The sequence below is a fragment of the Manis javanica genome, chromosome 8, assembly GCF_040802235.1.
Source record: "Manis javanica isolate MJ-LG chromosome 8, MJ_LKY, whole genome shotgun sequence".
Classification (NCBI taxonomy): domain Eukaryota; kingdom Metazoa; phylum Chordata; class Mammalia; order Pholidota; family Manidae; genus Manis; species Manis javanica.
In genome coordinates this window covers 120,285,586-120,312,451 of record NC_133163.1, presented here as the reverse complement: position 1 = coordinate 120,312,451, position 26,866 = coordinate 120,285,586, and the positions used below count along the sequence as shown (strand labels likewise).

Sequence of the window (26,866 nt, the reverse complement as noted above, 5' to 3'; positions counted from 1 at the left end):
CAGAGGCAGGCCGCGCGGCAGTTGGTCGGGAGCGGCCCACGTGGCCAAGGCGTCGCCGCGCGAGCGTGCGCAGAGGGGCTCAGCGCCCCCGTGACGGAACGACGAGGCGTGGGGGAGCGCGACCTCGCCCGCCCGGCCTGGCCTCCGCCCCTGGGCCTGCCGCTCCGCCCCCGCGGGGCGTCCCGGGCCGCTCGTCCCCTCGGCGGCGGCCGCGCGCGGCCCGGGGTCGCCGTGAGTACTCGCGAGGCCGGGGGCGGTCGCCGCGGGGACGGGGCGGGGCGGTCGGGCCGCGGGCAGGGTGAGGGGCCCGCCCAGCCTCGGCCGCGGTGGGTGAAGTGAGGGGCCCGCCTGGGCTTGACAGGCCTCGCTCACGGCCGGGCGGCTGGCGGCACAGATCGGGCACAGCGCTTGTGCCCCGGGAGGCAGGTGTTGGGTGTCTTCGGGTCTCTGGAGGAAGCCGGAGGGGAGCTCTGCTCCCCCAAGGGAGGCCTCGGGGCCTGCCCTGGAAGCGCGGCGGCAGCCGGCGTTTTCCGGGCCAACCCCGCCTCTCCTTCCAGCCGGCACCCGAGACGGAGCCAGCCCGCGAGCGGCACCCCTCGGCGCGCCCTGCCCCGCACTCGCCGTTCAGCGGACGAGCCTTAGAAAGGAGCCCCCGCGAGAGCGGAGTGACCTCCTGTCCCAGGACCGCACAGCGGCGACTCAAACTCAGCGTTTAAACGCTGCGATCAGAAGCTTCTTTAACTAGATGTAAAATTGGCCCGCTGAGAAGCGCGAGGACCTCGGGAACGCCCTTTGTGACCCAAACTGGAGGCTTATTTGCGTTTGGTTTGTTCCCGTGCACATCTTAAAGCTGCTTGTCAGCCGTCACCGCGCTGAAGAGCACCCTTCTCCAGGCACTCTTCGCCGTGTATATCTAGCCCAGCTTCTTTTGTAAGGTTCCCTCCTTTACTTCATTTAGATACATTAGATGGGTCGTTCTTGCTTGATTCATTAACGACTCTCTTAATTAAATATAACCACGTCACATGATCAGATGAAATTAAGACCTGTCAAATGTGCCTAAGTCCCGGTTCCACTGTACTCCTGACCTTAGCAAGTTGCCTGACCTTGCTGCACCTGAGTATTCTAAGTATAACATGAAAACTTTGAAATAGGCTGCTCTTTCCTCGTCATAGTGCCTGTGATTCTGTGAATTCTGTGTCTTACCACTCCTCTTTTCCCACTCTTCACCTTTTAAACCCATTTTCCATCTCTCCAGAGGATGGGCATTGAGAATAGAAGGTGAAAGTCCCTTTCACTGAAACAGCCTGGTTTGAAAAAGATGGTAGTTTCTGAATTGTCTGTTCCCTGGACAAGAAAAAGTCCCTCTGAACTACCTTTTTTCTTCTTGTGATAACAGCAGAAACCAAGCAGCAACAGCCCTTGGAGAGAAGCTAAGTTTTTCTTGACTGCTACAGTGACAAAGGACCTTGAGAAAGTTGGTACTTCTGCTCTATGCTGCCATCATTCTACCACCTGGCCCAAGACAGCCCAGGCTGGACATTAGTGCCTCCTGCTTTACTCCTCTGTGATCGTTCAGATCAACACCTGACTGTTTATTTTCAAGTCTCACAACCTAACCCCCAGATCTTCATATTCTGGTTCTCAGCTGCACTTGAAGGTGAATGGAGTCTTGCTTTTTAAAGTCATTTTTGTAAGATTTTGTCTATGTGTAGACACATTTAGATTCTTTTATGTATCTCCCTTATGGCTCGGGTATTCAGCAGATGGTTCATTCATTCACTTGTTCAGTAAATATGTGTTAAGGAACTGACAACATAGACATTGAAAATGGTCAGAACCTCTGCCACCATAAAATTTACATTTCTTGTGGAAGATAAATACAATAAGCAAATGAACACGTTTTGTATGTCAGGCTAGGAGAAGTCCTGTTGGGGTTAAAAAGGCAGGGAAGGGAGATAAGCTTTTTCGTGTGTGTTGGAACTGCGCTATTTTATGTAGAATGATCAAGGTGACCTTCGAGCAGAGATCTGAAAGAATAAAGGAGCAAATCATGTGGATATCTGGGTGAAAAGCACTCCAGGAAGGGGGAACAGCAAGGACAAAGACCTGTAGTAGGACTATGCTTGATATGTTTGTAGAACAACAAGGAGGCTGTTGTGGAGTCTCAGGTAATCTTGCTGTTCACATTCAGAGTTGACTTCTAAGAAGGGCCCCTGTAAAGGAGCAAAAATAGCTTCTGATTTTTTCTTAACTTCTTATTAAAAAATTTTCCAATTATACACAGATATAAGAAACTCTCACATGCCCTTCACTCAGCTTCATCAATAATTAACATTTTGCCATATTATTTCATCCATTCCCCACCCTCCTTTTTTTGTGTGCTGGGAGAGTATTTTAAAGTAAATCTCAGATAACAAGCCATTTTGTCTCTAAGAACTGCAGTTGCAGTTTCCTTTTGCATATTGTTTTTGATTGTTCAGGCAGTGTAATGAGTTGTAGGACTGGGATGCTGTTCGCTTTGGCATTTTGCCTTATGTTCTCATTCCTGGGTTGGTTGCCAGACTTAAGTTAGTATCTGAGGAATAGACCACAGGCCCATGAAACACACAAGGATTTAGAATGTTGTCAAATTTTATCATGCTTCAGAGTAACTTGGAGGGCTTGATAAACACAGATTACTGGATCCCATATGTAGAGTTTCTAATTCAGTAGATCACAGTAGGGGTCAAGAAATTCCATTTCAAATAAATTTCTAGGTGATACTAATGCTGCAGATCCATAGATGCCACTCCAGAACCACTGATCTAGAAACCTAAGGTTCAGTGGAACCATTTTAGAGACCAAGAACACCTCTGTTGAAGGTTGGAGTAGGTGAGATTAAAATATATGCAGAGCCAGGAAGGCCTAGAATAGTGGTTCTTAATTTTGTGAAAAAGCTAAGGGTTAGAGAGAGAGAAAAAAAAAAGAAGCTAAGGGTTAGTGTTTTTCTGTGTTAGGCTCATCACTGCATTCTTATGTGGGGGAGTAAGATCCAAGATGAGTTCTGGGCGTTATTTTGGCTCAGATCATGTCTACCAGAGGATGTTCAGTGTTGTTTAGGACTCTTTAAGTTAGTTATGATTGTCATATAAAGGCTTCTAGTGGTACTGATGCTTAATAAGAGATGGTGACTTAATTAGGAAAAATAACAGGGGTAAAGACTCCCAGAAGAATCTGATTTTTATGGGGGTTGATGATATGAAAAATGTTCAAAATGACCTAACTAGATAGTAGCATAAGCGTCTTGCCACCATCACTTTTGGCTTCAGGGGCTATATTATGAAGTAGAGCAAGAACTTTTTCTACTCCCCACTCTCCAGCTTAAACAGAACAGTAGTATCTTCTGTGCTTGTATAGTGCTTTCATGGTTCGTTATCATTAAAAAACTGTGTACAAGTGTGTGTACGTGCATGCAAGTATGTCTGTTTATGTGCAGGTGTCTGTACATATGCATAATAAAAATGTATCCATAAACATTTGTGCCTGTGTTTGTGCCACCCAGTTGTTCAGTGATGACAAAACCAATTGTTCTACTTTGTGCAGGACAGTGACTTGTTACCACCACCACAGCAGAGCCTGCCGTCTCCAGCAGATCTCGTCAGCCCCTGACATCACCCCCTTCCTTGTCTCCCTTTGTGGACTCCTAAATGCCCATCTCATTGGCCTGGGTTCAGTTGGTGGTATGGAGGGGTGCTGCCTAGCACTGACCTGGGAGTGTGTGTGATCCACTGACCCAATGGTGAGAACTGACTGCCTTCCTCTCCAACTGACCATCAGGGGCAAATCCTGGTATTTTTCCTCCCACCCTTTTGGAAGGTAGAATAGCTATTTGAAGTTGGAGGAGAAGTGGCATGGAAACAGTATTACTTGGCCTGTATAGAGGTGGGTTTTCTTGGGAAGGAAGGGGAGAGTTATGAAATGCTTGAAGAGATAGAAAGGGAATAATGAGACAGGAGAACATAGGTACACTTGGAAGCTGCCTTGGGTAATGATCCTAGAAGGGGCCAGCTTGTGCTAGAACCTAGATACGCCTAGGAATCAACCTTGACATTGAAGTCTTCTGCATCCCAACCTCACTGTATATGAGAGCCTCAGTCCTCAGACCAACACTCAAGGATGAAATTCCATACTGTTTTCCTCCATCCCTCCAAGTCAAGGCTAGGCTATGGATATGACCAAATTCAGGAAGAGACAGACACACCCAAATGGTGAGGTGAAGGGAATAGGGTCTCAGTTGTTTTGTCCCAGAGGACCTTCTTCATTTTCTGTGGGAATGTGTTTTCCATTCTATCACCCAACTCTGTTCCATGGCATAACAGGGACCCAACAAAGGGTTGTATTCTTATTTCTTATCATTAGGACATCAAAGGCCAGTTCTGGAATGATGATGATTCGGAGGGAGATAATGAATCAGAGGAATTTCTCTATGGAGTTCAGGTGAGATTACATCCCCCCTAAGACCCATTTTGGATGATCTAAATGTGGGTCTCTGGATACATCAGGAGAGAAAGATAATTCTGGAGCAGAGATAAGAGGATACAATGTTGGTTTGGTCTGAGCATTGTCTTGTCAGTTTGTCTTAATATACTTGCTTTTGCCTGGGACTGATACTTTCCCCAGAATAAACTACATCCTCTGTATGTAGAGGCTACCCATAGTTTCTGAGCTGAAAATATGTATTTTCTGACTTTTCCCTTACTAGCCATTGGGGGTGGGGTGGGGTCCTTGCACTCATTAGCTGCCAGTGATTGCTTATGCCATCCCTACCCAGGACATGGTGCTGTGTAGGAATGTTGGACTTTTCAGACAGAACCAGTCTGAGTTAAATTAAAAAATCTTCAGCCTATTCTGAGTTCTCAGAACGGATACCTAAATATACTTGTCAAGGTCTGAGAGGAAAAGCTGGAGACCTAAGAATGTGGACTTAAGCAAAGCCTGCCATTGTGTACTGAAACTTCATAGAGATGATGAGGGAGGGGGGCTTGTCTGTCAGCGAAGTCCCCAGCTAGTGCTGCCACCAGGAGTTCCTCCATGTGAGCAGCTTTTTGTTTATATGCACTGCTGCTGTTTGATTTTCCTGTTCCTAGTGTTCTTAATGTTCTTTTTATTTTTCATCTCTCTTTCCTCCTTTCTTCCCCCTCTGTCCGCCACTTTTGCTGCTGACTCAGGGGAGCTGTGCAGCTGACCTGTATCGACACCCACAGCTTGACGCAGACATTGAAGCTGTGAAGGAGATCTACAGTGAGAACTCTGTATCCATCAGGTGGGACTCCACTTCAGGGATGGCAGGGGAGCAAGCCACTTCTTTCTGAGTTGTTAAAAGGCTAGAAGATTTTTCTTTTTATGGTAAGGTAGGGGATTTGTGGACCTTGGTAAATTATGAGCTTAATGATAGTGAGAGTTGCCCAAAATCCTTAAGCTTGGCTGACAGGAGTCTCTAAGGGAGTATGGCCACTTTGCTAGAAGTTCCCTCTTATCCTAGACCCCTCTAAGGTCGATGGTTTCACCTTTGAGGTAAGAAAGGCTTCTGGCCTAGAGAAGGCCCTGATATTATATAAGTGGCTTGAGGCTGCAGCCAAGATTCTAGATACAGACCTGCCTTCCGCCCTTCCCTCTTCCCTGGCCTTAGGCCCAGCTCTCCCTGTCTTTGTTACCTTCTTTCTCCCTTAGTCAGTCTCACCTGTGGTCTCTTGTATCTCTATAGAGAATATGGAACTATCGATGACGTGGACATTGACCTCCACATCAACATCAGCTTCCTCGATGTAAGTGGTGCTAATACCTGTCAACAACATGTCTAGCCGTACTTGTGGATTTTGTCATGGAGGCTAGGAGTTTTGTTCCTGAGTGCTGTATTTGGAGCACATACTGTGCATCCCTATCTTTCCTAGGCCGTTAGTAGACAGTGGTGTGTACTGTCATGTGTATGTGTGTGTCATAGGGAAAACTTAAAGTCCGTTCCTCTCTGTTGCTAAAGTGGAAACTATTTCCCTTTCTCTTGTAGGAGGAAGTTTCTACGGCCTGGAAGGTCCTCCGGACGGAACCTATTGTGTTGAGGCTGCGATTTTCCCTCTCCCAATACCTTGATGGACCAGGTAGAGGCCATGACTTTGGGCAAGTGGGTGCTCTTGAGTGTGGTCTAGTCCAAAGTCCTCAGTTACCTGAGAGGAAAAACTAGGAACATGGCCCTTAGGTATAATCTTTAGATCATTGGTAAGGGCAGTTCTGTCTCCTGTCATTGGTGTCTTCATTCCCTGTCACCTGTTACCCATCCCCTAAAGGCCTTGTTGGTTAATGAAATTGTTTTCTCTGGCTCTCAGGTAGTATTTACCCCTTTCCTTCCCCTCACCTTCCCACAGAACATTATTTGAAATTGGTCAGATAGCTCCTAGAATCTATTCTCTGTCTCAGTCAGATGCTTTCCTTCTCCACCATTATTGTTTGGAATACCCTTAGAATCAAAGGAAACTAGTCCACTGCACTAGGGCCGTTAGACACCCAGGAGGATAGAGACGTGAACATTCTAGGAGCTTTCTCTTCTCTTTGCAGAACCATCAATTGAGGTTTTCCAGCCATCGAATAAGGAGGGGTTTGGGCTGGGTCTTCAGTTGAAAAAGTAAGAATTTTTGTCTTTCTGGTTATGAACATATGAGGGAAAGAGAGAGAACTGTGGATGAATAGGCAGACCCTTGAATGGAATATTTCTTTTCAAAATGTCTCTCTGAGATATTCCCAAGAAAGATTAAAATAAATTTGTGGGGCAGATTTATGGTTAGGTTAGGGGGCTTGTGGTTCTGGGGTATTTGGCCTCGAGATTTCCTGGAGGTAAGAGGAGAGGCTCATCAGTACTTGGCATTTAAGGAAAAGTACAAGCCTGGAATTAGAGTCATGCTGTTCACATTACCTCTTGTGGTTTCCTGGGAGTTGGGCTCTAGGAGCTCAGATGGTTTGTTCTAAGTTTATTGAATGTGTTGAGCAACTGCTAAGCTTTGGTATACGAAGAGAAACGAATTACAAAGCCTACTCTCAGTGAAGTCCCAAACAGAGTCCAGTGGATACATGTTCTAATACAAGTGAATATGTAAGACTGAGAAATAACACAGAAAAGGTGTGACTCAGTCTGATAGCAGGTGGAGGGCTATGAATGAATGAATGAAAGGGAGATGATTCATGGTTCTCAAGGATGGGTAAGAGATGCCGATACAGACCAACTCTGAGAGTAAATACATTTGCAGGGGCACAGTCAGACGAACCAGCACATGTGTAGGAAGCTTTAAGTTGTTAAATATTGCCAGTAAAATGCAAGGAGAGAGTGGTAGGAACTGAAACCAGAGGAGGAAGGGGTCCAAATCAGAGACTATCCTGGGTTTTTATCTTGTAGGCAGTGGGACCATTGAAAGGATTTAGGCAAAGAGAGGACATGGTCACATTTAGCTTTAGAAAAAGCATTCTGATAGTATTGTGCAAAGTAGATAGGAGAGGGTGAGACAAGAGACCAGAATTAGTTTAGCAGGAAGCTTTTGTAGAAGCCTAGACATGAGATGATGAGGGACTGAACCATAGTAGGACTGTTGGTGAGAATAGAGATGAGAGATTAGAGAAATTTGTGAGGTATAAATTCAATAAGACTTGAAGACTGGTTTAGATATGTTGTATTTCGTCATAAGAGCCAAGGAATAGTGAAAAATTACTCCCTGGGTTTCCAGCCTAAATGTCTGGGTAAATTGTAGAACCAATTTAAATAGGGATTTAAGAAGAGGAGCAGGTTTGTGGGATGAGGATAGATTATTAGTTCCACTGGAAACATGTTGGTCAAAAGTAATCTCAAGATATCCAAGTAGAGATACTAAATACATTGTTAGGTATGTAGATTTGTTACTTACAGGAGAGATTAGGTATGTACGGGTGTATGGGTGGAAATTAAAACCAGATCAGGTATATACACATATCAGTGTATGGGTGGAAATTAAAACCAGTGTGGAATATGAAATTGCTAAGGGACAGCATTATAGAATGAAAAGACAGGATCAAGGGCAAGACACCTTTAACACTCAGACAAAATACTTAGGAAATGAGCAGTCAGAAGAAGAAACCCTGAAAGTAGGTCATAGATGTTTTAGAAGAATGGGAAGAGAAGGTGTCATAGAAGGCAAGGAGAGTTTCTGCAAGGAGGGCAGGTGCCAGAGAGGATAAGAGGAGAACTTAGGAATTTCTGTTGGGTTTGGCATCAGGGTGAGAGCAATTGTAGCAGAGTGGTGAGGGCAGAAACCGGAAGTACAGTAAGTTGTGAAATGAGTGGTTGGCAGTGGAGTAAAAACACTTAAGTGTGGATTGAGAAATTTGGTTGAGGATGGGAGGCTAAGAAGGAGAGGTAGCTAGAGTGAGGTGCAGAAACTTGAGTGTTTTTTTTAGACCTTGGGAAAGAACTGACAGGAGAGGGAGATGATTGAGGGATCAAGATCCCCAAAAAGGTAAGAAGGGGCTGAGATCTAGAGCACGAATAGAGGAATTAATCCTTATTAGGAGAGTCACCTTGTCTCCAGAGAAAGGAAGAATCAAGGTAAGGGTGGAAATGAAAACAGATTCTGCAGTAGGATTGGAAAATTAAGGGAGCTGATATCTGATGGTTTCAGTTTTCTCTATTAGGAAGGAAGAGAGGTGAAGTTAGGAGCTTAAAGAAGATGATAAGGACTTAGAATAATAGCTTATGCTAGAGAGAACTGATGAAGGACGAAGAAAGGATTGACTCAGTCTGATAGCAGGTGGAGGGCTATGAATGAAAGAATGAAAGGGAGATGATTCATCTCAAGTTGGAAATCGTAAATTTGGGGATGTAGTATTTTGCCTAACAGTGTCAGTACCCCTCATGTGCCTAGTCCTTTTCTTTACTATTCACAAGGCAGAAGATGGTACTCACCTCCATCCTACTACTTCTGTTCCTCTCTCAGTATAGTTATTCCTGGCAAGAAATTCCAACGTTCACAGCCTTTAAAGACTCACCTTTGGGATCACCCTCTAAAAGAAAAGTATCTCAGAATCTTTCTGATACGTTAGGTAATGATAGTAGATATTTATCCCCTAGGGTAAAGAGATACTTTAGGGCAGTCCATTTCCATGTGCTAAAGTCATTTCAGGGGGATCTTTCGACATACTTTCCACTACCACAATTAGCTTTGCGGTCCCTGGGTCTGAGTTTAGGGTAGTTACTTGTTAGTCTTATTTCCTGATCGACTCCCTTTTTTGAGCTTTCCTAAGCCTGTTTGTTCTCTTTGATTCCTTAGGATCCTGGGTATGTTCACATCTCAACAATGGAAACATCTCAGCAACGATTTCTTGAAGACCCAGCAGGAGAAGAGACACAGTTGGTTCAAGGCAAGTGGCACCATCAAGAAGTTCCGAGCCGGCCTCAGCATCTTCTCGCCCATCCCCAAGTAAGTGCTTTCCTATGAGTCGATTGTCTCTTAATTACCTTTATCTTATCTTTTTTTATTCCCTCCCTCCACCCTATTTCAACCTTTATCTTGTCTTAAACCCCTACCCCACCTTCTTGATTACCTAAACTTATCTATTCTGTCCTCTCCTTAGGTCCTCTGAGTTCTGGACCTTTAACTACTAACATCATTACATGGTCCTGTCCCCTATGTGTGCTTTACTTCTACTCCTGACCCCAATATTCATACTGCGTCCTTTATATAAAACACAACACCTAGGTTATGGTATATATGTGGAGAAGTGTATGCTAATCTCTCCATCTTTCCTTTGTTTGACCCTCAGCCTTATTCTGTATCTTAGGAAGGCATCCTTATTTCTTATCCCAACAGGCGTCAACTGCTTGCTTGTAAACAAGGGTACATTGATTTATTACCTAAGTTCTGGAAATAAATATGGCTCTATTTTTTGACCCCAGGCTTATATCCCTTCCCTCTTCTCACATTGCGATCTTCCCAAAGGCAAATACAAACCTAGATTTGTAGCTTTCCAGGCACTATTGTTTACAGGCAGTCAGACATTAGGCCCTCTGGGATGAAACTACTGCTTGCCTAATTCTGTGTTTAGCACTTAATCATATGTATATAAACATACACAGATATTGAGTATATGAGACAGACATCCTTTCCAAGGGATCATTCTATACCTGATGTTGCAGAGAATGACCTAAGCTTTGCCTTTGCCTACCCTTCATGTTTTTATCTGAAGAACACACAAATAATGTCATAAAATTCAATTTAGGGGCGTGATCTATTTGTTTTAACAGTATTTAAGATCCAGTGGAACTTCGCTCAGATATAAGTTCCTCTTTGGTGTAAGTAATTTAACCCATCCTTGTCTAGGGCCCGTTTGTCTCCAGTCTTCTTCTAGGGCTCATACTAAATCCCTAGTTTCACTACTTCTCTTTGTTCTTTCTCCAGGTCTCCCAGTTTCCCTATTATACAGGACTCCATGCTGAAAGGCAAATTGGGTGTACCAGAGCTTCGGGTTGGGCGCCTCATGAACCGTTCCATCTCCTGCACCATGAAGAACCCCAAGGTGGAGGTGTTTGGCTACCCTCCCAGCCCCCAGGCAGGTCTCCTGTGCCCCCAGCACGTGGGCCTCCCTCCCCCAGCACGGACCTCTCCTTTGGTACATGGGCTGGTGAGGGTTTGACTTGGGTGTCAGGAGGGTGTGGAAACGTGAGAGTATAGCTTTCAAAATGGGGTGGGAGTATGGTTTTCCAGGCATATAAATCAAACCTGGGCGTATACCATGAGTGGGTAGAATGGAACACATTTTTTAATGGATGAAAACTCACACCTAAACTGTCAACTTCTCTGATAGTAGGCCATGAAGCAGAGAGGGTGGGTTTGGGCATCCCAAAGAGATGTTTTGTGTGGTTTTATTAGGCAGTGGTTAGGACTTAGTAATCAGCTGCTGTACTAACCTGTTCTACCTACCTTGAAGAAGGCTAATGATAAGTGAGTCCTTTTCAAGAACTGTTACTAAAAATGTCCAAAGGTCTTCTCTCCAGCTTTTATTTTGCTTAGTCTGATTGGAGCTAAGCTTTAGATAATTCAGGAGATGCCTAGGTGATGGACATGAGTGAGCTCTGTCTGGGCACAAGCTTCTTAGGAGGCTCATACGGCCTTTTTATTCCCATCAGGTCAGTGGTCACTGCAAGAACATCCCCACACTGGAATATGGATTCCTTGTCCAGGTATTCAAATCCAAAGCTTCCTTCTAGAGCAACTCCTCTGTTGTTTGGCCCATTTGGTTCCGTAACATTTTCCAGCTGTTTAGTCAATTAACAAATATTTCTGCTATACTAGAACTATACTAAGTGTTGTGTGGCTAGGAGAAAAGGAGACATAATTTCCATCCTTGAGAAGCTTATAGCATTATTGGGAAGATAACACTTAACAGACCGTTAATGATCAAGTGCCAAATGATGCACTGCAAATTTTAAGTGCATAGGTGTCAAGATGAGAGAGATCACTAATTTGCTTATGTTCTCCAGTATCCTTGCTCAAGTGGTCTTCAGTTTTCCTCACAGACCCCTTTCACTGCTTGGCCACTACTGGTCATTGCTTCCTTCTTAAATCTCTGTTTCCTGGATATACTTTCACTTTTGCATCTGTTACATTTGTTCATGTCATTCCGCCCTGGCCTTCCTCTGCACATCTGCCTACTGCAGTCATCTTTTCCATAAAATCTCTGTTACTCCAACTGTATTAGCTAGAAGTGATGTCTCCTCTCACTGAACTCTTACAATGATGCTTTTTTTTTTATATGGCATCTGTGCATCATGTACCACATGCTGCTTTGAATTGTCATTAATTTGTGTACATGCCATGTCTCCCCTGTTGGATATAAGGTCTGAGAAGACAATCTGTTATATTACTGGATAATCAAGGAGACCATTCAGTAAGTTGGGTACACAGTAGACATTCAGTAAATTTGAATGAATAAAAGCCCTTGCTTGTCCTTTTACTACCCCAAAGGTATATGAAATGAGAACAACTTGATTTATACATAGGTGTACGTGCTTGAAAAAGCCATGCTAAGACAGAGTGTTTAAGAAAATACTTTAGGATATTGGTGTATGAGTTCTGGATTTATACTTTCTTCCCAGCACAGAGTTGAATCTGTGGTTTTGTTCTAGCTAGTCGAAGTGGCTGCTCAGGTGCCCCTGCCATCTGATGATGGACTGAATATTAACCTGTTCCAGAGGGACAGTCTGTAGTTACTACAGCTGATGTTGATAGTTTGATTAGTACCTGTTAGTGTTGATGAAATACTTTCATGGAAATCGTACCATTACTCTCAGTATCTCTGAGGTGAATAATGTCCCACTTCATAAATGAAGAAACCAAGGCTTGGGCTCACCGATTTGCCAAAGTTGTATATGGTATTAAGAAGTAGAGGGGCTATCTTAATCCAGGTCTTCTATCTTGGCTGGTCTTATTTTTACATAGTATGTAGTCTTAACTCTGGAGTCAGACCATCAGTTTAACTAAGTACAGGGCCCAAGAATGGATTCTACTTTACGCACAGGGCTGGAAGGGAGGAGAACAGCTAGAAAAGAAGTTCAATTTATTTCCCATATTTGTGCCTTTACTTCCAAAAGACTGGATAGAATCTCTTTTCTCCCCAGATTATGAAATATGCAGAGCAGAGGATTCCAACATTGAATGAGTACTGCGTGGTGTGTGATGAACAGCATGTCTTCCAGAATGGGTCCATGCTCAAGGTATGTGCTTTATTCTGTGACCTGTCCTTGGACCCTTAGCCAAGTCCCTTTCATTCCTCATCTTCTTTCTTCCATTCTTCCTTGGGCTTTGATAAAGGCAGAATGCCATTCACATTCCACAAGACTCTAGAAATAATTGTTTGTTTCAAAAAACAAATTGGAACAGTGCTGTTTGGAAAGATGAGATATGTGAATATTTTTGAAGATATAAGTCTTATCCAACATTTAAAAACAGGGGTCAGATATTGACCCAGATGACTGGATGTGATGCTCTCCTCATGGGCTCCAAGTCTAGGTGGGTAGATAGACACTTCCCTGTAAGTATGTAGAAGAGAGGAGTAGTGTTGGGAAACTCAGAAGAGAGAACATCTACCTGCCTATGAAGGTCGGGGAGTGCTTCATAGAGGTGACAGCATTACTTCTCAGACTTATCAATAAGGTATTTAAATTAAGATTTCCCTTATTTATAGTGTTCTTCTGACAGAGAGGGCCCCAAATTCCTACGCTGTCCTAGAGTAGTCTGAGGTCGAGACTGTTCCTCTCTCCCTACAACATTTTCTTAACTGCATACCCGCTACCACCGTCTGTTTGATATGTCCCTTCAGCCAGCCGTCTGTACTCGTGAGCTGTGTGTTTTCTCCTTCTACACACTGGGGGTCATGTCTGGAGCTGCAGAGGAGGTGGCCACTGGAGCAGAGGTATGGGAGAGGGGAAAGCTGCTGGGGTCAAGAGAGGCCAGGGGATCAAACAGTCTCACTCCTTGGAATTTAACCTCCAGAAATGCTTTCATATATAAGGATGTTCATGATAGTATTGTTTGTAATAGGCAAAAAATATCAGAAAACAAAACCAAATCTCCATCTGTAGGAGGTCCAGATAAAGAAGCAATGATATATCCTTATAGTAGAAATGCTATTACAGCTATTATTTATGGATGGAAAAATAACATACATAAAGAAGAAAATATGATAGTATGTATAATATACTTCTCCTTTTAATTGCCTATGTAATTAAATAACTATTTCCATAGGAAAAATATCTGAAAGGATATACATAAAATTTAGCAATAGTTACCTATGAGGATTGAAATTTGTTTGGGGGCACGTGGATGATTTTTATCTTTTCTTTAATCAATTTTTTAGTCTTTGTTACTTGAATGTGTATAATAAGCATGTATTTTCTAAAGAAAAAGCTCTAAACCTATGTGCATTTAAAAAAACAGTAGAGAGAAATGCTGAGAGACTCCAGAAGGTAGACCTATGCTAGATATTGGGTGACTCCCAGCACTGGGAAATCCCTTAGCTTCTGCCTCCTTTCTTTCCTTTCCCCTAAGGTGGTGGACCTCCTGGTGGCCATGTGTAGGGCAGCTTTGGAGTCCCCTAGAAAGAGCATCATCTTTGAGCCTTATCCGTCTGTGGTGGACCCCACTGATCCCAAGACTCTGGCCTTTAACCCTAAGGTATAGTTGCTGGGGAGGAAAGTCAGGGCTGAGGAACAGAAATGAAAAAAGATAGTGGGAGAGTATGGGCCATCATTCTAGTATACACAGCAGCCCGAAATGAGGGACAGAAGAAATGGAGCACTTGTTTCTTGGGAACTCTTGAACCCAAAGCTTTAGCCATTTTAATGAATAAATAACTGAGTTTGTCAGAAGAAAGGGAGAAGAATTCATATTAGTATGTCATGATAGGGGAAAATAAAAGCTTTGGAGCTGGACAGACCAGGATTCCATCTGTGGTTCTGCTGTTTTCTAACTGAATGGTGTTAGGCAAGTCACTCAACCTTTTTGAACCTCAATTTCCTTATTTGTAAAAGGGAGTAATATCTACATTGTGGATTCTTATAGAACTCAGAGGTGGTAAGTGAAAAGTACTGTAGTAGGGCTCTCCAGAGACACAGAACCAACAGGATAGATGTATTACAAAGATTTGGCTCATGCAGTTTGTAGGCCAAGAAGCCCCAGGATCTGCAGTTGGGGACCTAGAAGAGCAGCGGTGTACATTTCAGTCCAAAAAGCTGGCAGTCTCAAGATCCAAGAAGAGCCGATTCTTCAGATTTGGTCCAAAGGAAAAGACCAATGTCTTGGCTCCAAGCAGTCAGGCAGGAGGAATTCCCTCTTTCTTGGCCTTTCTATTCTAATCAGCCCTCCAACTGACTGAATGAAACCCACCTGAATTAGAGAAGACAATCTACTTTACTCAGTCTACCTATTTAAGGGTTAATCTCACCTAGTAGTACCCTCACAGACTTATTCAGAGTAATGTTTGACCACACGTTTGGGCACTTCATGGCCCAGTCAAATGGACACATTAAACCATTGACAAAATTAATCATCACAAGTACCTAGCACAGTGTCTCACTTTACCTTCATTGCTGTGGATTAGACACCATCCCAGGTTCTTTACATATATTATTTAATCCTCAGAACATCTCTTTGAGAGTAGTGGAATTTTAATCTTCACTTACACACGGGAATACTAAGGTTCTAAGAGGTCAAGTGACTCACCCTGTCACTCCCAGCTGGCAGGAGAACTAGCAGGCAATTCCAGAACTGTCTGACATTAGATCTGTGCCCTCTCCATGACATGCTGCACTGTTTTCCTGGGGCCTAGACTTCTTTTGTATACCTGCCCGTCTTCTCATCACTTTTATCTATCTGTTTTTTTCTCCTCTTATTGGTTTCTGGCAGAAGAAGAATTATGAGCGACTTCAGAAAGCTCTGGATAGTGTGATGTCCATCCGGGAGATGACCCAGGTATTCTGCCCTCTGCCCCACTCAAGGGCCCTTTTCTGCTTGGAAATCATGAGAATGGAGTGAAGATTTAGAGCTGCTATGCAAATTCCTTACTGTATTTTCTTTAGTCTTCCCTCCTTAACCTTCCAGTCCTTATTTTCTGTTTTGTTAGCTATTACTCCTCTTTCTCAATCCTAATGTCTTTCAACCTTTACCTTTGCTGCTAATTCCTTCACAAGTTGTTCATATTTAATGTTTTTTCCATAATTCTTAGGGAATTAGAGAAATGAGGGAAGGACCTGTGCCCAGGGTTGGGAGGGTGTGGAGGGGAGCTCGGAGGTAAGGGACTAGGTGCAGGGGTCTACATCTTCTGTCCTTCTAGGGGTGGGGCGGCCGCATGGAGCAGTGACCATCTTTTGACTCAAGGCTGCCCCTCACCAGACTTCCCCACCCCTCGTCTGCAGTCTCTGCATGAATAGACATTCATTTGTACTCACATTTACAGGTGGGCCTCTTCTCAGCAAATCCTATATATCACAGTTCGGATTGACATATAAGATATGCCTGGGAGGGATGATTTACTTGTCAGAAGGACTCTGCTTTATGTAAAGTTTTACCACAGGATTCCTTAGCCTAATCATTCTGGGACATTGATTTTATTTATCTTTTTATTTACATCAACTTTTTAGGGCTGTAGGAATTGCATAAAATGAGGGAGACCCACCTGCATGTTGTTGTGTAAGCATCTGCAGTCATTTTCATATTTAATTATGAGTCTTCCCAACCTGACTGGGCTCCTTAAGGGTGGGAACCCCGTCTCCTCCTGCTTCAGTGCTTGCCTTGTCCTGGGTCCTAATAGTCTGTGGAAAGCGGGAGGGCTTCCACCTCTCCTAGGAGATAACTTTATGGCCGTTGTCTTACAGGGCTCATATCTGGAAATCAAGAAGCAGATGGACAAGCTGGATCCCCTGGCCCATCCTCTCCTGCAGTGGTACGGACAGAATGGTTTGTCCTTGCCAGGGTCAGGGGTAGCGGTGTGGTGCACAGGGCGTGTGTTAGATGTGGGGCCTACGTTTTCTTAGAGGTGGCTTCAGCACCCTTCCCCAGATGACAGATACTATGGCTGCCTTTTCTTGGGGTTTTATTGATACACATGGCCTTGACAAGAAATCAGATCCTACAAATTTTGACATGATGTCTCAAGTTCTCTGTAGGTGTTTTTGTTTCCCAGGAGGTTTTTTAAAAACACCTTGCTTGTAGGAATTAACATTGTTTATTTCAACTAAATTTTCTGTGCATCCAGAGAGCCCTGTCTCCCCCTTTTCCCCCTTTTCCCCCTTTCCCTGCCTCAGGACCTCTGTAGACAGTCCAGAGCCTTGAGGTACTATTATTATTCCCTTCTGGCAAGGATTCTGACCATTCTCTTCTGCCCTCCCTCCTTGATCTCGACTTCTGTTGTTTGCCTGACATAGCTTTCCTCTCTTCCTCATCAGCTTATAACATAAGCACTTCCTCAATGCAACATGCTTCCTTTCAGCATGAGGAAGGACCGGGCATAGACAACCCAGGATGGCATCACAAGGACATGGGTGAAACACAAAAAAACCCAAACTGTATCCACAACGTGAGATAATGCTCCTTGCGGAGCCCTCAGTGTCTTATGCCTTTATTCTCTCCTAGTCTTTTGAGTTCAGCCTACATATAGCCCAGTCTATCTTTGCATCCTCAGGAATTCTGTTCTAGTTTCTTCTGTTTCTTTTTCCAGCTCCAAAAAGTAACTTTCTCTTCATTCCTCCTCATCCCTAAGAGCCTTCAGGCTTCCCTTGGTCTCAGGCGGGATGGCATCTGAGCCCCAGTTCTAAGTTCGTAAATCCCAAGTATAAGTTGTCACCACCCTAATACAGACCCCTCCTTTCTAATTATGTTTTTTGTAGATGAATTCTGGATGTGCTCCTCCTTTTCTGTCCCTAGATGAGGCAGCCTACCTCCCACCTCCCACCTCCCACCTCCCACCTCCCACCCCTCTCTTTCTTTTATCCATTGTTTAGCTAGTTGGTCTCTGGCCAGTAGCTTCCCATTTACATTTTTATGGGTATCACCCACAGGAATATCCAGACAGTGACCTGGACATCTCACACAATTCAGACAGCCTGGAATCCTTGCTTATTCTCCCAGGGGCACAGCAAGGCTTCTGCTTTGTCTGGGATGGCCTAACCACACACTTATTCTGTTCTTTCCTTTTTCTCTCTTTTGTCCTAGGATCATCTCTAGCAACAGGTCACACATTGTCAAACTACCTCTCAGCAGGGTAAGTGACCATTCTCCCTCTAAAGCCTTTAAACTTCCGGTGAGGGATAGGAATGGGCTCCAAACCAGCTAACCACATTGGCTCCGGACCTGCCTGGTTGGCTCTGTCCATTCACAGTAATCTTTGGGCCCAAGCGTAGTCCCCTTATTTGGAGTCAGTGCAAGCCTGATTTGCTCCTTATCCCCAACCTTTCCCTCCCTGATCTCCATTTTTTGCTGTTTTCCTGGCCCCACCCCCACCCTGGGCAGCAGCTGAAGTTCATGCACACCTCACACCAGTTCCTCCTGCTGAGCAGCCCTCCTGCCAAGGAGGCTCGGTTCCGGACCGCCAAGAAACTCTACGGCAGCACCTTTGCCTTCCAGTGAGGAGGGTGGGGACTGGGTGGGCAGGGCACGGGGGCCGTTCTCGAAACTTAGAACAAGGTTCAGGGGCCAACCTGCCGGGGAGTAGAGGAAGCCTGAAGGCTCTCAGGGATGGGGAGGGGTGGAGTGAAAGTTACTGTTTGGGGCTGGAAAAAGTAGCAGAAGAAACTACAGCAAACTTTCTGAGGATTCAATAATGCAGGGGACTGGGAGGGCAAGTTCACTTAGGTATATGGATTTGTGTTACTGATTGGTTGTCCGTCAACCAATCAGTCAACAAATATTTATTAAATGCTGTTGTGATAGGTGTTATAGAGGGTAAAAAGGTACATATGATACAATACAGTCTTTACTCTCAAGCTACTTATGATGTAGTTGAGGAAGAATGACATTTGCTTATAAAAAATATAGTTGAAGGATGAGATTGGAGAGGATAGATTTGAAAGCTACTTAGAAGGAAATGAACAATTTATGCCTAATTGTGGGAGGAGAGAGAAAGAATGATACTACAGGTTACTTAGAGGGAGTGGTGGTATTCTTTTCTTAAAGCTGTATCAGTTTGGGGTCATTAATTAATTTGTTGAGTTTGAGATGAATTTGTTTAATTGGAATAGCAGGAGAGTAGGCAATGACAATACTGAACCAGCAGTTGGGGATTTAGGATGGGACTAACTGAAGTGCAGAAGAGAGGATGGGGCTAGAAACTAAGATATAGGGGCTAACCACACCACACACACATCATACATGCTTGTGACTATCCATGTTCATATCCTTCACTAGGTGTATCTGTGTCCATCTTAGTGTCCTATGTGGGTGAGAATGGGTGGGAGTGGCAATCTGGGAAGTGCTCCTGGGAACCTCATACCGTGAGGAGACACGTATTCCACCCTGCTTTACAGTGGGTCCCACATTGAGAACTGGCATTCGATACTGCGCAATGGGCTGGTCAATGCATCCTACACCAAACTGCAGGTGAGGCTGTGCTGCTTCTCCCTTTTTCTCCACCCTACTCTGCCCTACTCAGTTTTGGGGAAGGCTGCTGTAGGGTAATTAGGTCTTTTGGCCTCAGAATCCTCAAATCTAGCTTGACATGGGGCTTCCCTTGGGAGGAAGAAGTTGGGCTGTATGTACAGAGCCCTTACTTAATGTATATATGACCCCAGGCTGTGGTAGTTTGGGAATGGGATTGTAGCTGTAGGCAGGAGTATGAATTGCTGACTGAAGCCACTATGCTGAATTAACCTCTTAGAGCTTTTTAATTATGTGACTATTCATCCAGATATTTGATACAGGAGCTTTATTTCTTTGTCCTGTGAGATTCCGAGGAATGGTTATTGTCCCTCCTCCTGGTTTCCTGTTCCATGGTTCCTTTATTTGGGAATCTGCATGTATCCCAGGGTTTGGGGACAGAAACCTGGATTCTGAAGGACTGACCCAGTGGCTCTGCTACTCCTTACTTTCCAAGGCGTCAGCATTTAATACGTCATAGGCAAAGGGGTTAACCTGCATCTGGTTTTCAGCCAATCAGCTTTTCAAGAATAGGGGTCTAGAGTTGCCTGAATGAGTAAGAAGGTAAATGGAGGGACAGAGGGCTGGGTCAGCCGTGTAGCTGCCTAATATATAGCCATGGGAGGGCCCAGGCTCATATTGCTCATCCTGGTGTTTCCCTGCAAGCTGCATGGAGCAGCCTATGGCAAAGGCATCTACCTGAGCCCCATCTCCAGTATTTCCTTTGGATACTCAGGTAAGAAATACTCTGTGGCCACCTTGACTCTACTTACATTGCATCTATTTTGTGAATACATGATTTATGCTGCCTCCCCCATTGTGGATACTTGGTCCATGTCAGCTCATGGATACCTACATAGTCTGTCTCTCTACTTAATCTCATGAGACATTTAGGTTCTTTAGGAGGTTAAGTCCAGTTACCTCTCTTTTCTGTTAGATTGTCCTCTTCTCACGGGGATAGTTTTATTCAGTTTAGGGGCTTGGCCCTGGTATTGGGGTAGGGAATAACTGGGAGATGAAACTAGGCTTTCTGAGACCACATTTTTGGTGTTGACAATAGTTTGTCATTGTAGATCATGTGTGTGCACACGCACTTGTGAGTTTATGTGTGAATGCACTTGAAGGCTTGGTCCCTTCCATTGGCTTACATTTCAGGAGACATTATTCTTCCTGTCAACCAACTCATAAAATGTAAACTGTCTGTAATTACACAGTATTATATTAGTCACACTGAATGCACGAGCAAGCTTTTTCATCCAAAAAGAAGGCATGAATGAGGTCCAAATTCTTGTTAGGAGATGAGTCTGGCTTTGTAATGCCGAGAAAACGAATCTGACCTAGGGCGCTCAGTGGGCCAGGTTCATGGCTTAGTTCCTTTTCAGTCTGCTTTTCTTCTTGTTCTACATAATCTCTGTATAAAGGACAGCCGCCATAAAGCTGCATGTCCACCATATGAAGGGGATAGTGCTAGATTCTTCAGAGATTATTATTTAGGATTCTCCAAGTCACTGTACTGGTATGAAGATAAAATGTAGGTCCAGAATCACAGAACTAAAAAAGTCTTAACAGCAGAATAAACCAAACAAAATAGAAGAAAAGAGGTAATTTAGGTAAGAACCAAAATCAAGGAAATAAAAACAGTTACAGTAGATAAGACTAAAAAGACTGAAAGATGATTCTTCAAAAAAACTTACCGGACAGTTACACCTAGTTAGATTAAGGACAAAAAGAGCACAACCACATAATACTATGAATGGAAAAGAGAGCGTAACTATAGATACAGCAACATTTAAAAAGCTAATGGGAGAATTCTGTCACCTTTATGCCAGTTATTTGAAAACTTTTACAAAATGGTTGAATTCCTAGAAAAATATAACTTAACAAAACTGATTCAAGAAGAAATAGTCTGAATAGCCATAAAAGTATAAAAGACATTGAAATGGTAGTTTAAAATTTTCCATAGACAAAACAAAAGAAAAACCCACCAGACACAGATAGTTTTACAAGTGAGTCTTAAACCACACTTCTAAGGAACAAATTCCAACTTCATATAGTCATCCAGAGAGTAGAAAAAGATGGAATTACAAAAAATGAAAGATTGGTAAGTTTGAATTTATTAAAACTAAAACTTCTTTTTATCAGAAGACACCTTAGGAAAGTGAAAAAAAAACACAACTAAAAACTGGGAGGAGACATTTGCAACACATATAACCGCACAAGGTTAGTAATACAAGTGTGTTTAAATAATTCTTACAAATAAAAAGACAACCCATTAGAAAAATAACCAAATGACATTAGTAGGCATTTCACTGAAGAAATGACCAAAACATAAGAAAAAATGCTCAACTGTATAAATCAAGGAAATAAATTCAAGACCAAAATGATACCATTTAGCACCCTTGTGGACTGGCGAAAATTAGGAACTCTGATAATTCCTCTGATTTTGCTGGAGTTCATAGATCAGCAGGTTTTCTTTGTTTATGGGGATATAATTGTTACAACCACTTTGGAAAACAGTTGGTTGTTAAATTTCATAAAGTGGAAGATTGTGTCTCTCTGACAGCATTTTCATTCTTGCATATGTGCAAAGGGATATACACAAATGTTCAAAGCAGTGTTGTTTATGACAGCAAATCTTGTAAACAGCCCAAACACTCATCATCAGGAGAATGAATAAATACATTTTAATATATTCTCACAATGTTTATTATTCAGTAATGAAAATGAACAAACACAGTGGCATTCAATAACATGGAAAAATCTTAGTAGTAATAAATTGAGTTAAAAAAAGGCAAGCTCAGAAAACTACTAGAAGAAAAGAGATAATTTAGGTTTTTTATATTTTTCAAAAGCAAACAAAAGTAAGCATTATTTAGGTATGTGTGGTGCATGATAAAACTAAAGAAATTTCAGGATAGTGGTTACCTCCTGAAGAGAAGCAGGTAGTTCAGATAGGGTAGGAGCACGTAGTTAGATGTAAGTCACTGGCAATATTTTAATTCTTGGATTAAGTCCTTAGGTTGGATCTGTAGGTATTCGTTGTCTTATTAAATAAATGATAGTGTGTGTTATGAACCAAATATGATTAATTCACATGGGGTAGTAACCAATAAATATTGAATGTATGTTGTCTCCCCCATCATGGATACTTGGTCTGTGTCAGCTCACGAACACATACATATTCTTTGTGCCTGGGGTCCAAAGTGGGGGTAGGAGAATGGGGTAATCTTTCTAGCTTCTGTGTCTAGGTACCCCAATTTCTGTCTTTGTCCTGATAAAGCCTGAGCTTCTGTCTAATTAAGCTCTTATTATTTTGCAAGTAGTGAGATTCTCCTAACTCTCAGTGCCCACAAGTTTCTCCCTATTCTCTCCCTTTCTGCTCTCTCACTGACTTTTGTTTACCACTAAGTGCCTGAATACCTTTAGTTATCAGATGGAGCCAGAAATCTCCATTGACTTCTTATCTCATTGCATCACTTTACTGATTGCATAAAAACATCATATGACACCATGCATCTCTCTCTGCAAAGGTTGATTGATTATAGATACAAAATACCTTATGATTTTATTATTGGAGTTATAGATCATCCCATCCATCTCTTCTTACTTTACAGTTAAGAAAGCGGGTACAGAGAGAACTTAAATGACTTCCTTGGAGTCACATACCTATGAATAGCAGAGCTAGGACTGGAATCCAGGTCTCTTAACTTCTAGGCCAGTGTTCTTATCATTGTATTAGACTGACAGGATAGGCTTTGCTTGAATGACTGAGTCTCAGGGGGCCCTATAGGTACGTGAGAGTCTCTGTAACAGTGAAATGTGTGCAAATGTCCAACTTAAACTGTAGTCACTCTAGCATTTGGCCAACTCTTGTCTTACTGTATGTTTCCTTCCACCCTATTCTGCTCTGGTTTTCCTCTGTTCTTCCTCGGGGTATCCTTAGCCAAGCGTCATTGGGTGCCCTCTGGGGAGAGGTGTAAATGGAGAGCATCCATTTTAATAGTGGAGACTCCAAATGTAGCCACAGATTAAAATGAGCACCAGTGAGAAAGGAGATGGTAAACTCCATCTGTTTGTTTAGCCCTGTTTAGACTTCTGATATACTCTGGACCCAAAACATCCAGGGATTTGTCTAATCACCATGTTTTCAGAGTCTGGTCTTGGGAAACTGACAGAAGATCACTATAGAAATCACATTGTTCTTTCTTGTCCTTTGGGGTAGAACCTGAATAAGAATTTCACTCAGAATCTTGCCCTGAAGTACCCAGGCTGAGGTCATGCTTTTTGGATACAAAAGTAAGCTTGTTAAGGCTAGTGGAGAAGGTGGAAACAGATGGGTGCTGAGTATCCTGTAGGAGGAAGAAGTTAGCAGTTCAAGTCTTGAAGCTTTCATTGCCCTGAGTTTTGTTCAGGCCATGTATCTGTCCTGGGACTTTAGTGTGAGTGCATGATGAATTGACAGCCTGAGCAGTGAAGAATGTTAGTCCAGTGATTATCATCGGCACCACTACACCGTGGCTATCACAAAACCAGGAACTGAAGGAGAGTAGAGTTGACAGAAAGTTTCAGGATGGAGTGGTGAGATAAAGGTCTGCTTTTGGCCTGCAATGATAGCATCATACCCCATTCTCATCCATCTCCTTCTCGGTCTTGTATACACACACAGACCCTTTCCCCTAACTGTGATAGGGCAGGGCCTATGGTAAAGCTGAACGCGATGAATTTCTAATCACAGGCCAAAAAGAGTTGGAAGTAGGGGCACTGTTTCATATTTAAATAAGAAAAATCTAGAATGTATAGATGCTATAAACAGGGCTATTCAGTGGGACGGGGGGTGAGGACGGTGGAGGATTTGTGGATTTAGATAGGGTGGAACTTAGAGGAAATTAGTACCACTTCTCAAGTCTGGGAAGACTTTCTGAAGGAAGTAGGATTCTTTTAAGTTTGTTGCCATTGTGGTTAATTTTGGAAAATTTTTCTTCACCTTAACTGCTGTGCTTTCTCTTCTCTTGAGTGACTCTGGTCATGGTGTTTTATCTGACTTTGAGACTAGAGGCGATCTGACTTAATCTGCTTGCTTCCTTTCCACTCACTTTACTCAGCCTGGCGTTCAGTCTGAGGTGTAGCTGTCACCACTCTTCCGGGCTCCTTGTTCCTGGCTCATGTCATGTGTCACTCCCCTGATGTTCTCAGAACAAACTCCAGTCGCTTTAACATGGTCTGCAAGGCCTGCTTGATCTGATCTCAGCTCACCTCTTCACAACATCTCTTGCTGCTCCTCTGCCATTGACTGTGCTCCACAGAAACTGAGGCGCATTGCTTTCTTCCCTCCAGGCCTTTCATGCCTTATTGTCTCTGCACAGGACATTTCTTCCCTCTTCATTTAACTAGTTCTTCCTAACCCTAAATTTTCAGCCTAGTTGTTACCAGGAAGCCTTCTTCAAACCCCTAGACTAGGCTAGTTCCCCTCCTCTGCTCACTCAGTGCCCTGTATTCTCCCCCTCACAACCCTTGCCATACTGTGTTGTAATTGCTTGTTCTTTCCCTGAATCTCCATCAGACTAAATTCTGTGATGGCAGATACCTTGTTTGTTTTATTCACCACTGTATCACCAAGTGTCTAGCTCAGTGCCTGGCACGCAGTAGGCACTTCAGGAAATAATTTGATCAAGGAATGGGTGAGTGAACTGGGTTTGTTGTTCTGTGACAGGAATGGGAAAAGGACAGCACAGGATGCCCTCCAAGGATGAACTGGTCCAGAGATACAACAGGATGAATACCATCCCCCAGGTATTATGAGTTGGCTCTGTTCCGGTGAGGCGGAACCCTTGCCCTGGGCTAAGTTTAGGCTACAGAGATGGATGGGGAAACGATGGTTGTGGCAGTGGGTGGTTTAAAGATCATTTGAAGAAATTGGTTATGTTCTAACATGAACACACTTCCAGGCATTTGTGGCTTTAGTAATAAGTATAAAAGCAGGGACTGAGTTTAAATGCAGTGATATGAAAATATAAAGATGGAAGCTGTGGACTATGGAAAAGTAAAGTTTTGTTGGGGGGACGGGATCCCTGATCCCCATCCCTAACCATCACCAGCTACCCAGCCTTGCTAGGGAAAGCTGTATCAGCCCGTCTGGCTCTGCTTTCCTTCTCTTCCAGACCCGATCCATTCAGTCCAGGTTCCTGCAGAGTCGGAATCTAAACTGTATAGCACTTTGTGAAGGTAGGTAGCTCACCCAATCCACGTTTTTTGGGTCCCCAACCTTTATTTCAGGTGTAGCTTTGGCACATGATCCAGCCAAGGGTGATGTTGAAGCATCATGTCTTCCCTCCCCTGCCTGGACCCTGTAAACTTCAGCGTTATATCTATAACTTCTGGCCCCCTTCTTCCCAGTGATTACATCTAAGGACCTCCAGAAGCATGGGAACATCTGGGTGTGCCCTGTGTCCGACCATGTCTGCACACGGTTCTTCTTTGTGTAAGTCTAGGAGGGTACTTTGGGGATTACTCTGAGGAGTGAGGGTGGGAGTGTGATGGTGTGTGACTATGGGGCAAGTCTATTCCTGTTACCTGAGATTTGCCCCTGGCTATTTAAGGGGATGTGGCACTTTCCCCTTGGAGGATGGGAGTGGGTATAGATCAGAGTCGGCTTAGAGGAAACCAGATAACCTCAATCTCTTTGATCCTAAAGAGTAGCCGGAAAGGATTTTGACTTTTGGGATGTGATGGCCATACCTCTGAATACAGTTCCACTGATTGATATTATTCTGATATTGTTCTCCCACTTATGCTCACACTTGCCCTGTCTTTGGCAGATATGAGGATGGTCAGGTGGGCGATGCCAACATTAATACTCAGGACCCCAAGATACAGAAGGAAATCATGCGTGTGATCGGAACTCAGGTTTACACAAACTGAGGGGGCCCCAGCCCTCGTACCACCCCCGTTCCCCCAGGATCCATCTGCCCTCATCAAAGGGCTCAGGAGCAGCAGGCAAGGCTGCCCTGAGGAATCAAGGGGCCATTACCAAGGGCAGGAAAAGGATAGCAGAGGCGGCCTTCATGGTGGAGACTGACCCAGGAACCACTCCACATTTGGATGGCCCGGACTGACTCCCTACTCCTGGTTTTCCCAGTTGACTTCACCCTGTTTGTAAATAAAACAATAAACTGGAAGGTGCTGTGGACTGGATATGATCACTGTGGTCTGAACTAGCCTTGGCCCAGCACCTGCCCCCAGCCTCCTCATGGGGGTCGGGTGGAGAGAGTAGGATATCCTGACGGTTGGGACTAATTATGTTGGATGGAGTCAACGCTGAGTCCGTTTAGTGTAGTGTGCTACAGATCTGTAAACATTTTTACCAGTGGATTAGCCAAAGAAGGGAAATTTACCAGTTATGCAGATGCACACAGTGAGGATTAGAATACCATTGATGCCTGTTCCACAAGATTTAACAGGACTGCTGAGGCCAAGGTACCTTGGATTTCCTTCCCTCAGGACATCTGCTCTCTGCATAAAACCTAGCCTCTCCCTGTTATAGGCTGGGTCCCACTCTTCTCCTCCGAGGTATTTCTTTGGGGTAAGAGAGGTGAGAGGAGAGCTGGCAGGTGCAGGAAGTTGGGTTGGTCTCTAGATCTAAGGAAATGCAGTCTCCCTCAAAGAAACAAAACCCAAATTCTCCAAGTGAG

At 43.8% G+C, this 26,866-nt stretch overlaps 1 protein-coding gene across 11 annotated transcripts; it reads left to right on the top strand.

Annotated features, from left to right (window-relative positions):
- Window positions 1-26,364, top strand: PARP6 (poly(ADP-ribose) polymerase family member 6). Of its 11 annotated transcripts, XM_073212130.1 has the most exons (25): window positions 1-231; window positions 558-930; window positions 1,400-1,660; window positions 3,586-3,781; window positions 4,402-4,479; window positions 5,211-5,305; window positions 5,747-5,807; window positions 6,047-6,137; window positions 6,592-6,658; window positions 9,324-9,473; window positions 10,452-10,662; window positions 11,180-11,233; window positions 12,671-12,766; window positions 13,372-13,464; window positions 14,100-14,225; window positions 15,456-15,521; window positions 16,424-16,491; window positions 17,760-17,808; window positions 18,057-18,169; window positions 19,070-19,142; window positions 19,845-19,914; window positions 24,889-24,968; window positions 25,337-25,400; window positions 25,572-25,656; window positions 25,994-26,364. In XM_073212130.1, the coding sequence occupies exons 4-25, from the start codon at window positions 3,779-3,781 to the stop codon at window positions 26,094-26,096; spliced, it is 1,896 nt and encodes a 631-aa protein (XP_073068231.1). In that variant the 5' UTR covers window positions 1-231; window positions 558-930; window positions 1,400-1,660; window positions 3,586-3,778; the 3' UTR covers window positions 26,097-26,364. The 11 variants fall into 11 exon arrangements, 9 of the variants coding, with proteins under 9 accessions (XP_073068231.1, XP_073068232.1, XP_073068229.1 ...); XM_073212131.1 differs by lacking the exon at window positions 558-930 and having other exon boundaries at window positions 1,403-1,660; XM_073212128.1 differs by lacking the exon at window positions 558-930.
- The last annotated feature ends 502 nt before the right edge of the window (window positions 26,365-26,866 follow it).